The sequence below is a fragment of the Mustela putorius genome, unplaced genomic scaffold (genome assembly GCF_011764305.1).
Source record: "Mustela putorius furo isolate JIRA1106 unplaced genomic scaffold, ASM1176430v1.1 tig00004007_pilon_pilon_pilon, whole genome shotgun sequence".
Taxonomy (NCBI): Eukaryota; Metazoa; Chordata; class Mammalia; order Carnivora; family Mustelidae; genus Mustela; species Mustela putorius.
In genome coordinates this window covers 3,985,010-3,998,544 of record NW_025422145.1, presented here as the reverse complement: position 1 = coordinate 3,998,544, position 13,535 = coordinate 3,985,010, and the positions used below count along the sequence as shown (strand labels likewise).

The following is a 13,535-nucleotide window of genomic DNA, read 5'->3' as shown; positions in this document are numbered from 1 at the left end:
ATGCTTTTATAGAAAAGAAATATATAAAATCAATGAGTTAAGTTCTCATGTTAAAAAGCTAGACAAAGAATAACATTAAAATACAAAACAAGAAATAATAAGAACAAGGATATAAATAAATGAAAAAAAAAGAAGACAAAAAAAAACAATAAAAAGCTGAGAGAATTTGAAAGAATTAACTGAATAAACTGATAAGCACCCAGCAAGGAAAAGAGCGAGTAAACACATATTACCAATATGAGAAAATTTTAAAGGGACATAATTATAGATCCTACAGACATAAAAATTATAAGGTAACATTTTGAGCTAATAATTTTATGCTAACAAATTCCGCAATTTAAATGAAATGAAATATTCCTTGAAAAACACGAATTACTAGAAGTGATCCAAGAAGAAACAGAAAATCTACACAATCCTGTAACTATTATAGAAACTAAGTCCATAATCAAAATCATCTCACAAAAAACTTGTCTTCACTGGTAAACTCTACCAAAAACTTAAAACAAAAACAAAAACCACCCTATACACACTGCTGGAAAATAATAAAAGAGGAACGTTTTAACTATTTTTATGGGATCAGCATAAACCTGATAACCAAAACTTGAAAAATATTTAAAAAAAAGAAAAAATTCCAATCTAGTATTTCTCATGAACGAAAAGATATAAAAATACTTAACAAAACATTAACACATCAAGTCCAGAAGCACACAAGAAGGATAATACCTCAGGATAATCCAAGTAGGATTTTTAAGATTATTAAAGATTTAATTAAATTAAATTAATCAATTTTAATTAATTAATTTAATTTAATTTAAGATCTTTAGGATTATTAAGGATAATCCAAGTAGGATTTCTCTCAGGAATACAAAATTATTAAGCGTTTAAAAACCAATTGATGGCATTCAAAATACTAACAAAATAAAGGACAAAAACCATACAACTTAAAAAGATACAGAAAGGGCATCTGAAAATATGTGACATCTATTCAAACTTTCAGTAATGGGAAATGGAAGGCAACTTCCTAAACCCAAGAGAGGACTAACGAGACGATCTAAGGCCCAAGTTTCTGGAGAAACACTGGACTTCCCCCTCTCTATTACTGGAAACAAGACAAGGTTATCTACCCTTCCCACTTCTATTTTTCAATAGACCAGAGGTGCTGGTCAGTGCAATCAAGCAAGAAAAAGAAAAAACATTCAGAACGAAAAGTAATAAAACTGTTGTTAATCTGTTGTTAATAGCATGCCAAAAGGATTGTGTGCCTAAAAAACCCTGTGGAATATTAAAAGAAAAAAAAACTATCAGAATAAGTCAATTTTAAAAGGTTGCAGAATACAAAATTGATACACAACAGTTAATTTGTCTATAGAGAAGCAGCAAACAATTTGAAGATGAAATTTAAGAAATTTACATTTACATTTACATTTAAGAAATTTACAATGGCAACAACAATGTAAAATATGTAAGAAGAACATTAACATTAGACTTTTGAGACTTCTACAGTAAAAACTACAGAACAGGATGAATGAAGAAAGAGGTAAGAGGACTGTAAAATTTGTGTGGAATACAAAGGATCTAGAATAGCCAAAACAATCTGACAAAGAATAACAATGTTGGAGGGTTTATGCTACCTGATTTTTAAGACTTACTATAAAGCCACAGAAATAAGAAAGTGTGGTATTGGCACAGAAGAGGAATAAAAATGATTGGACAGAACAGTCTAGAAATAGACCTACACATACATGGTCAATTTATTTTTGACAGAAATGCCAAGTCAATCCAATGAGGGAAGAGAAGTCTTTTTAACAAACGTTCCTGGAACAAGTGGATATCCATATTAAAAAAAAAAAAAAAAAAACTAAATCGTGACTCCTATCTCATTCCATATACAAAATTCATTTGAAATGGGTCATGATTTAAATGGAAAAACTAAAACTATAAACCTTCTGGAAGAAAACTGGTACAACCTTAGAGTAGGCTAAGATTGAACCATAAAAGAAAAAAAAAAATCATAGACCTGACTCCATCAAAATTAAAAATATCTGCTCATCAAAATCACTAACGAGATGAATATGCACAACCCCAGACTCAAAAAACACATTTGCAGCACATACATCTATCTGACAAAGGGCGTGTCTCCGGAATACATAAGAGAACTCCCACGGATCAACACTAAAAAGACAAAAACCCAATGAGAAAATGGGCAAGAGGTTTACACGGCCACCTCCAAAGGAAGATATGGAAATGGCCGGCCAGCACACAAAAAAGGTGATCAACATCATCAGCCACCAGAGAAATGCAAATTAAGACCACAATACACTACAATACTCATCTTGTGCTGTATACAACGGCTGAAATAAAAGAGAGAAAGCACTACACATTGGCAAGGACGCAGAGCAACCAGAATGTTCCCACCATACCAGTGGGGTATAAAATAGTACATCTGGTTTAGAGAACCGTTTGGACGTTCTTATAAAGTCTAACATACACACACTTACCCTGAGAACCAACAACGCTACTCTTAGGTACCGACTCAAGAGAAACAGAAACATATGGCCATAAGACACTTTTTATAGCAATGTTGGCAGTGACCATTACATGTTATAGCAATGTTTGCAGTGACCATTACATGTTATAGCAATGTTTGTAGTGACCATTACATGTTATAGCAATGTTTGTAGTGACCATTACATGTTATAGCAATGTTTGTAGTGACCATTACATGATGGTCTCAAACCAGAAACAACCCAAGTGTCTACCAGCAGGAGAGGAGGTCAGTGTTGTATATTTATACAGTGGAATACTACTGAACAATGAAATAATAAATTCCTGGTACACACAGTATCAAGGGTGGGTTTCAAAAAATGTTAAGTGAGGGGCGCCTTGGTGACTCTGTCGGTTGAGCGTCCGACGCTTGGTTTCGGTGCAGGTCATGATCTCAGGGTGGTGAGATCGAGCCCCAGGGCCCCATGACTGGCACAGAGTCTGCCTGAGATTCTTTTCCCCTCCCTTCCCCTCTGCACCTCCCCCAACTTGGGTGCTCACTCTAGAATAAAGAAAATCTTTAAAAAAAAAAAAAAGTTAAATGAAAGAAGCCAAACACAATACGATTCCCAATATGATTCCATTTTTTATAAATTCCAGGAATAATCAAAAGTAATACATAGTCACAGATATGAGAAATGGATGCTTAGGGCAGTAGAGGGTTGGGGTTGCTTGAAAAGGGCCACAAGGAAATTGGTCTATGTCCTGCTTTGGGTAGTGGATACATTGCTGCATAGAACTCTTAAAACTCTGAACTAACATTTTAGATCTGTTCATTTTATTGTATAGCATGTCTTGATTATTAAGTAGGCTTCACAACCATCACAGAGCCCGATGAGGGGCCCGAACCCACGACCCTGGGATCACAACCCTAGCTGAGACCAACAGTCAGAAGCTTAACTGTCCCAGCCACACAGGCATCCCATATCTCAATTTTTTCAATCTCTAAAAAGCCATTTAAGGGGTGTCTGGGTGGTCCAGTGGGTTAAAGCCTCTGCCTTCAGCTCTGGTCATGGTCTCAGGATCCTGGGATCGAGCCCGCATCGAGCTCTCTGTTCAGCGGGGAGCCTGCTTCCTCCTGCCTCTCTGCCTACTTGTGATCTCTGTCAAATAAATAAATAAAATCTTAAAAACAAAAAAAAAGTAAATAAATAAAAGCCATTTAAAAAGCACAGAGGGCAATCTTTTTTTTTTTTTTTTTAAAGATTTTATTTATTTATTTGACAGAGAGAAATCACAAGTAGGCAGAGAGGCAGGCAGAGAGAGAGGAGGAAGCAGGCTCCCTGCTGAGCAGAGAGCCCGATGTGGGACTCGATCCCAGGACCCTGAGATCATGACCTGAGCCAAAGGCTGAGCCACCCAGGCGCCCCACAGAGCCACTGAGCCACCCAGGCGCCCCACAGAGGGCAATCTAAAACATTCACAGTGATTGCTTCTGGGTGATGGGATTTGGCTAATATTTTCTTCTGTCAGTTCACACTTTTCTAATCTTTATCATTTTCTGTAATGAACTTTCCCCCGTTTTCTATACCCTGTGGGTCTAACCCTGTAGAAGGAATCTGTGCAGCAGTAACTTCTGGTATGTTGTGGAAAGTGAGAAAAAAAGTCTTTCTCAAAAGTCAGATTTAGGACTTAAAATCCCGTGAGAAGCAGGAAGACAAACTATTACTGGAACAACTCTGCCCTGTTAATTCAACAGCTGAGAACTCTTACCTGTTGGCGTGGTAGTAGTGATTCTGCAGAGCGTAGGACATGGACTGAGTCTTTAATCGTTTTCTCTCAACCTCCTGCCAGGTATCTTCTGTCCACTTCCTCTTGATCTGCTTCTCCTCGTGTTTTTTCCCTACATATTCGGCATAGGTCTGGATCCGATAGCTTTCTGCATATTTGCTGGTATTGACAGCTACAAGGAAAAGAGGAAAAAAATCCGTATTAAAAAGTTTGGCCTAGGGGCCAAAAATGAAAATGAAAGCGGTTCTGACAGAGCTGACCACTGTGTCAGAAACTAAAGGTCTACCCTTGGTCTGTGCCCGGGGTTTTGCCCATGTGGTGTCTCATCCCGCAATTCCTCCATTTGCAGGGGAGGCAGTGCCTCAACTCACGAGAAAGTGGGGGCACAGAGGAGGAGTGGCAGTCACCGGCCAGCCCATAGCTCAGCAGCAGGGCTGGGTGCAAACCCAACCTGCTCCGACCCTAAGGCCACGGCCCTTCTCGTCACTGCGCCGGACCGCGAACTCCGCAAATTCAAGATATCGCCACCATACTTGAGGCTTGCCTCTTTTCCTTCCGCTTTTAAAGGCTGCTAATTCTCTGTAATGTGCCTCTGGCTGACAGGAGCATTTGAAAGCCGGAGCTTACTCCCTCCCTGGTGTTAATATTTCACCAAGGCCAGGTCAGTTTCCTTATAGTCTTTGCGGCCGGCTCCTTGGGAGACCCAGGGGCGGATGGGCAGCCGTTCGCTGGTTCTGGCTCCTGCGGTTTGAACATACACTCTCCTACCCTGCCATCAGACCACCGGTTACTACCCACAGACCAGTGGTGAGACAGTGAGAGTCTAGCCGTGCTGGTCGGGGCCATGAGGAGCAGACTTGGTACCCGGGCAGCTGCCCAAGCACCATGGTGTCTAAAACAGTCTGTGTACCCACTCCCAGCAATGTTCTTGGTACAGAGTCGTTCTCCCTAAATATCATGTGGATGAGGGCATGGCAGAATATAGGCGGTGACAAGCCTGCAGCCCTTAAGCACATCAGTACGAGGCAAGGGACTCTCGTACCGCAGCAACCTTACATCAGAGGGCAAAACAATTAACTGCATGAGAAGCAGAAGCTCTATGGATCCAACACCTGACACTTTTCATCCTTGCTCCAAGTAGACCAGATCTGCCTAAAACTTCCAAGCACAACTGTGGTTCACAGCATGTCATGCCCTAAATGTTCAAGCCATCTAAGGAGCAAAACAGAACAACCGCCACCACAAAACAAGAAGAAAAAAAAAACCTCTTCTCTTTAAAAAAAAAAAAAAAAAAGACAAAGTTTTACTAAGAAGTTTGTGTAACTTTTCAAATATCCACTCTAGAGTTAAAGAGAGAAAAAATGGGGTGGGGGAACCCCAGCATATTACAGAACTTCCCCATTATACAAAGTTTCCCAAAGAAGGAGAGTGAGTTACTGAAATGTGAGCTCAAAGCAGCGAGCTCTGACTCACTCCCGAGGAGATAAACAGAAAAAGCATCCAGCTCTGGAGATGTGCGACTGACCCAAGTCGCTCCTCAGCTCAGAACCACAGAAACAGGATCCTTTCTCGAAAATCTTACTCCTCGGGACTGCTACTTTTCTTGCTTTCAACGGTCCACATTTCTGATTTTCCCCATTCATATAACCAGACGTCAAGCACCCATGCTTCTGCCCGGCAAGTGCTCCCTGTCCCAGGGACCATGTTCGATATTCGGTAAAACAAGACAAGATTTCCATTCTCTTTAGCTTATCCCGTCACCCGCAAACTTCACGCAGAGGTGATTTTCCGTAAAGCATAGGACTGTCTGCAGGGCTAAACTATCAGTGCGATCCATAATGAGAACCCACAGATTCTACCATTATTATTTGGTGCTGATTGTTGGCAAAGGAGCATCTCCTGGATTTTCCTCTCGAAGAGCCAGTCTTCAGTCCAGCAGGTTTACTCTGCGGGCCGGCCCCAAAGGGATGACATCTGCAATAATCCCTCGCTCAAGTTTCCCTTGGACTCCCAAAGTAAAAGAGGAGGCTTGCGTCAATATTCCCCATGAAAGCAAAGGTGATGATAGGGTCATAAAGGAGCCAGGATGATGTGTTTAACAGTATCCGGTTGTTTCCAATAATGGAGCTCGCAGCCTCACGGACGAACGTTACAAACAACTCCCTAACCACGGTGGGGAATGCATCCGAGCACATGTGGAATTAGGATCACTTAAAAGGGGAAACAAATAACAACCCGCTTTTCACCGCTGGCCTTCACATGGTAGTCATTCACCAGCATTCCTTCACGTCCCAGCAGCTCTGGAGCTCTCGGCCTTTAATCTGGAAGCCAAGCTCTGGCTCCAAGCCATCCCTCCTCGAATGGATGAATCAGCAAAATGAATTGGCTGTCAGCTGTGTCCTCCAGTGATTCCAGCTCGCCTGTCAGAAGCAGCATGTAGCAGGCTGCCTGGTAACACTAACCTTTTCCAAATTTGTCAGGCAGATGATTCAAAGCCATCATTCGGCCGTACCACTTGGTTAGAGCCTCTGGGGAAAGGCACATGCCGACGGCCCTCCGGGCTTCCAGGCAGGTGAGTGGGGGCAGCTCTCCTTCTGTGGCCTCTCCCACTCACGGCATTCCCACGCCAGGTCTGCCCAACCCCCGACACACTCACCCATGACAACATTTCCTCTCCACAAGGTCCCCGTGAGAAAGGGACACTCTAATCACCACACAGATAAAGAGACTGAGATCAGGGAAGCTAGGCTGCTTGCCTAAAGTCTTACAGGTAAGCCACAAAGCCAGTTTGGAACCAAAATGTGATTTTTTAAGAAATATATAATACTGTCACGGGTCTGCCATATTTTTTTTTTTAAGATTTTATTCATTTATTCGACAGAGAGAGAGAGATCACAAGTAGGCAGAGAGGCGGGCAGAGAGACAGGGGGAAGCAGGCTCCCCGCTGAGCAGAGAGCCCGATGTGGGGCTCGATCCCAGGACCCCAAGATCATGACCCGAGCCCAAAGCAGAGGCTTAACCCACTGAGCCACCCAGGCACCCCTCTGCCATATTTTTAAAAATGTATTTACATGTTCATTTAGACTGACAATTATCTTCTAAAATATATCCTTTACTGAGAATTTTAAAGCATTACTTAAAATGTTTTACTTTCTTCTTTTTTTCCTAAAAATTAAGAACTTTCCATTACTGTCAGGCAAAGTCTCTCCAAATAAGTTGACAGAGATACATTATGATTATGGACACGATGACCTAAGATACAGATTCCTTCTTCAAATCACCTACAGATTGACAGTGATGCCAATAAAAAGAAATTCTGCATTTTAATAAAACATTGAAAAATTAAAAATGAAATTTAAAAAAATCTCGACAGAAAAGAGAGCAGGATTAGTAAAGAACTGGGGGAGGAGATCGACTGCAAAGGGGATAAGGGAATTATGGGGATGACGGAGCCATCCCTTATCTTCACTGTGGTTGTGGTCACATGTACAGAAATTATACCCCAATTATTCTGTGGAATTGGCAGTGTTAACTCCACAAGTTAAACAGAAGAACAAATGGGCCAACAATGGCCCAGACCTTTCCGAAAAAGACTAAAGAAGGGGGACACTGCCTTGCTAAGCTATGAAAGCTTACTGTAAAGCTGGAGTAACAAAGACGGTGTAGCAACGGTACAGAGAGCCACGATCGGACCGACGAGAGAGAAGAATCTAGAAACAGACGTACGCATCTGTGAAACTTTTGATTTTTGACAGAGACAGCAAGACAGAGACTGTGGAAAAGGGAAAAGTTGGAAAAATTGTTTATCCATAGGAAAAAAAATGAAATTGGACTCTCAGTCACACCATACTGAAAAATCAACTCCAGATGGATGAAGAAGTAAAATGTCAAAAGCAAACTCTGAAAACTTGAAAAGAAAATATAAGCGAGTATCTTTCTGAGCTTGAAGTAGGAAAGAATCTGTGAAGATACAAAAAGTGTTAAGCGTTCAAAAAAGGTCAATTGGTATGACTCCATGAAATTAAAATTTTTGTCCATCAGCAGACACTTGAGAGTGAAGACAATCTAAGAACTGGAAGAAGATATTTGTTAACGCCTGGAACTGGTGAAGGATTAGCACCAGAATCCATAAAAACGCCTACAAAACAAGAAGAAAACCCACAACAACAAAAAAAATGGGCAAAGACATGAAAAGCATGCATAGTCATTTCATAGCAAAGGAAGCATATAATGCCAATAATTACATAAAGGGATGCTCGAGCTCAGGCAAAGACAAATTATGAGAACAATATCATTTTCTACTTTACTGGCAAAAAATTTAAAAGACTGCTAAGAGCAATGGCTGGGAAGATGTGAAGGAATGGGATTTCTACTGGTGTAACCACTGTGGAAAACAACTTCGCAATCTCACTTAATACTAAACATTCACACATCCTACCACCCAGCAGGTCCCCTCATGGACATATATTAATACATGAGTATTATAAGGTACATATAACAACTTTGTTTTAAAGAACACAATGTTGACACTATTCGAGGAAGAAGGAAAGCAGCAGTCCAAATCTCTACCAGCAGATGAATGGAAAAACTGTTATATTTCCACAATGGAGTACTGTCTCACAGTAAACGTAAATGAACTACAGCAACATATAATAAAATGCAGAGATCTTAAGAATACGACAGTGAATGAGGAATGCAAGTCCCAGAAGTCTATTTGTAGTCTGACACTCTTTTTATTACGTTCTGGAACAAAAATCAAACAATATATCCACTATATCCAGGGAGGGTGGTGGTAGTGGTGGTGGTGGTGGTGGTGTTGTGTGTGTGTGTGTGTGTCAGAGAGAGAGAAGAAAAAAGCAAAAAAATCATCAACACAACTTTCCCCTGGAAGGCAATCAGGAGGGTGGGAGGAGGAAAAGCAACAGACAGACGTAATTTATCAGCAATAGTTTAGCTATTCAGTTGAGTAGTGGTTTCACAGATGTTCATTACATCTTAAACAAACAAATTCTTTAGGTTTTCTGTTGTTTATCCTGTCCAACTACTAAGGGCCGTTTCCGGTACAGACGGTCTACGCTGGAAGATGTCTGAAAGACGAGATAAGAGTCTCTCCAGGTTCAATGACCCCAGTGACACGGTGGTGCCTGCAAACCACGTGTGTGTGGCATGGGTGGGACTTCCTCCAGAAACAAGGCAAGTCAAGGCCGCCTGGCCCTCTGCAGGCTGAGATCAGTGGGGAGCGGTGGCAGCTGAGGCAGGGACACCCCCCAGCCCTGCGTGCACTGTCTGCAAAGGCCCCCTGCAGCCGACACGAGTCTCGGTGGTGCCAGATGCCGACGCTCAGAGCAGTCCAGCCCCTACAGGCAGGAGAAGCACTGACTGGAGACTTGCTCTGCCAGCCACGGGGTTATCCTGATGGCACAGGAGAAGACAGACCTATGTACCCAGCAGCAGGAATGTCCACAGGATGACCCAGAGGCCGAGGGCGGCCTCTGCCAGCTCTGTGGCCGCAGCCCTGCTCCTGGGGCGCCAGCGGGTGCTTTCTGGAAGATGCTTCTCTTTCCCCCTCCCACAGCCGTGGCTTAGGCCCCTGCACCCCATGCTGTCACTTGGGGTTTTCAGCCCACGCCGGGGGAGGGAGGGTGCCTAATGCTTTGTGTGTGTGTATTTATCTAAATACGAGGTACTGAATACGAGTTTTGTCATGTTCCAGATTATTCTGATCAGGCTGGGCTGGTAACAGATTGAACACTTCTTCCCTTTTACCAGAGAGAGAACGGCAGCTTTAACCTTGGATTCTAGTGAAAGCCAACTTTAAAATCTTCAAAGGAAGGCGCTCAAAACAAAACAGAACATACTCCACTGTACGGGTCACTAGGAACATTCTCCCGTGCTGGTGACTACACACGCCCACCATGGATGGCAGACGGCAAGCAGAGCCCGGGGCGCTTGTGGGAAGGTCCAAGGGCAACACGCCGCAGCAGGGCTGCTCTCCTGTGGGTCCCAACAGGTCAGGGCGAGCTGGCCAGTCAGATGGCCTCTGCTTTCCCCTCTGCCATCGCCCCTTCCCCTCCTGAGCCTGGTCCTTTCTTAAGTCTCTCTGAGAAGGCGCCAGCCCGCTAGGGTGCCGTCTGGCCCCTTAGGAGCAGGCCACCTCATTCCCCACACTGCCCCAACACGGCCCGCACTCTCTGAGGGCAGGACCCACGCCCCAGCCATGCTCGTAGCTCTGGAGTTCTACCTTGGATCTTTTGCAGGAGGTTAATCTAAGATTATGGAGGGAAAGGGAGCTGCTCAGAAGCACAGCTTTTGTATCTGTTGGCATCCTCTGGCCATGCAAGAGAGAAAGTTCAGAAACGCTTTGGTTAAGAAGTCTGTGTTGAAGCCTGAGCTAGTGCATGAGAGCTCTGGACTGCAAGCAAGGAGCTGGCATGGACTCTGAAGACGGGCTCTGCAGGGCAGGGACAAGCGGCACACGTGGCCGCGCCTGAGCCTCACCCGGATGCTGGGGAAGAAAGGCAGGAGCACCCCTGACAGCAGAGACTCAGAAAACTAGCCAGCCTGGCTCCGTCACCCAGTGAGGACTCAGGACCCTGGTCCCCTCTTCTTCCTTCCATGCAGTGGACCCTGCCCCAACAGAGGGTAATTATTTAAAAAAAAAAAAAAAAATATATATATATATATATACACACACACATATATATATACATACACATATATATATATTTTAAGATTTTATTTATTTATTCACTTGAGAGAGAGAGAATGAGAGAGAAAGAACAGGAGAAGGGGAGGGTCAGAGGGAGAAGCAGACTCCCTGCTGAGCAGAGAGCCCGATGTGGGACTCGATCCCACGACTCTAGGATCATGACCTGAGTTGAAGGCAGTCGCTTTACCAACTGAGCCACCTAAGCACCCTAAGGATATTTTTCAAAATTAAATAAGCTCTACACCCAGCGTGGGGCTCGAACCCACAACCCCAAGGTCAAGAGTCGCATACTCACTGAAAGAGCCAGCCAAGCGCCCCAAGGCGAATTATTGTTTTAAAAGCACTGCAGCTGAAAGAAAGAAAAGGAAGACACTGGAACGTGCTCCCCACCCCTGAGGATGGACAGACAGAAACACTGAGGGAAGAAGCAGAAGGCATGTGATCCCACCATCTCTGCCTCCCCAAGGTCTCCCCCAGAGCCTGACACACAGGATGCCATGGCACAGAGACATGCAGAGCGCCACAGAGCCCCCTCCCCGGCACCTCAAGGCTGGGGGCAGGTGGTGGCAGCCCTGCCTGTTGACAAGGCTGAGAAGAGGAAGTGCGTGTGACCCTGGTTCTGCCACCTGCAGGGCACACCCACGACGGCGTGACCCCCCCACATCCGTATCACCTCCACAATCAAAGACACGCTGCTCCCACCCTCATTTCACCTCCCAGTTCTCTAACGAAGGCTAAGGAAGTGGCAACGAAAACTCTCTCTACAAAGTGGATCAAGGCTGGTGTGTAGATAGGATGTTTACTTAAAGCCTACGTTAAGAAAGAGAAGCAACAAAGCCAAGTGGGAAAACCAAAGGTTCCCAGGCCACAGGGGCCTGGGTTCAAATCCTGCCTCACCGGCCTCCAGGGCTTCATTTCTTTATCCGTAAAATGGGCTTCTCTACTTGTTCTCTAAGGCTGCTAGGAAAAGTGGAGGGCGTGCGTGCAAAGATTTTAGCACAGGGCCCAGCACATGGTAGGTGTCTAATTAATAAGGCTACTGCTGTTCGATCACAAAACCTATAGTTCAAACAGAAGTGTGCCTGAGCCAACAGAATACATTCCGCGGCTGACACAGAACCTTTGAGCTAGAAGTCACCTCACCTCGGTGAGCCCAAAGGGAAAAGGCCATGCATAACCCGAGTCTACCAGAGCTCACAGAATACCCCTGTCACGCAGACTGCAGATACAGTCCAGCAAAACCTTTCCCATGCAAAAACGTGGAGAGAAAATGGAAAACACGCAGACCAGTACGTCAACCATGCTCGACAAGTATAAAACCAAGAAGCCTTTAAAAAAAAAAAAAAAAAAAAAAAACCAAGAAGCCTTTAAGTATCCTATTTTCAGAAAAGTACGGAGCCAAAGTCAGTCGAATCGCTTTCAGGAACTCCAGGGACAACACCATCGTCAGCTTACAGACGTTCATCTCAGTCATTCATTCAACAAACGCTGGGGCTCAGTAATGTGCAGGGTATGGGGGCGGGGCAGAAGTAAAGGGACATCCTCTGCCCCGAAGAGGCTCACGGTCTAGAGGAGAAAAGGGGAGGGAACAGACTGGAAGCGATCACCAGGCAGGCCAGAACCCAGGCATGGTGCTTTTAACATGAGCAGGGGCAGGAGGGAAGGACAAGCCCGAACTAGCAAAAGGGGGACTGTGAGGGAGGGGTTGCCAGAGAGGCTCTGAGCAGCCCCGAGGCCTATGCCAACCACCCTAGACGTCACTGAGGAACACTGCTCCCACTAACCAGCCTGGTGGTGCGTTTGTTCTCTTTTCAGAGTTCCTGGCTGAAAAGTCGATGAGAAGTAAATAAAGCCACCATTTACTGAGTACTTACTGTCTGGAAGAACTATGCTAACTGCTTTACAACAAACAAAGGTACTTAGATCTCACTTGGTCGTTTATTCGTCCATCCGTTAGTTTATGAATACAGACACTGACGGATTAAATTCTCATCTGTTCATTCATTCATCTGTCCATTCATGGGGGAACAAACACGCCATCCTCAAGCCTCGGCAACTGGGGCCGTGAGGGTGGGTCAGAGACACAGGCCCTGTGTTCCAGGGAGAGGGCAGCGTACAGAGCGCCACACATGGGCTGAGGGTTGGAACTGGAGAGGCGCTCTGGGGGCTCCCCGAAGAGCCGGTCAAGCCCAGGACCCAGGGACCCATTCCCCAAGGAAAAGACACTGGGATCTTCCCTGAGATCTGAAAGGTGGGAGAGTGCTGGGGGTGGGGGCTGGGCTCCAGGCGGAAGGAACAAGAAGTAACCAATGTCTGAGTGAGGAAGTAGGACCAACATGGCAGAGACTGAAAAGGGGGTCGGAGGAGCCCTTGGTGAAGCCAGAGTCAAGGTCACAATACAGAAGGCCCATGGCCATGCAGTGTGCGGTGGGAGCCACCGCCGGCTGTTCAGTCAGGGGGAGGACATGATCTGACACGTGTTCCTCCAAGGCCACGTCCCTGAAGACGGAGACGGAGACGGCCCAGAGTAAGAGAAGTCCTGAGAGAACTC

The 13,535-nt window shown here is 44.8% G+C and overlaps 1 protein-coding gene across 2 annotated transcripts in view; it reads right to left on the bottom strand.

Annotated features, from left to right (window-relative positions):
* Positions 1 to 13,535, bottom strand: part of PARN (poly(A)-specific ribonuclease) — a 156,955-nt gene that overhangs the window by 38,572 nt on the left and 104,848 nt on the right. The window contains exon 22 of one of the 2 annotated variants that reach the window (XM_004750346.3): positions 4,258 to 4,447. In XM_004750346.3, coding sequence (XP_004750403.1) covers positions 4,258 to 4,447 — 190 coding nt within the window. Of the gene's footprint in view, positions 1 to 4,257; positions 4,448 to 13,535 lie in introns of those variants that run through there. The other variant, XR_006604318.1, reaches the window with a different exon arrangement.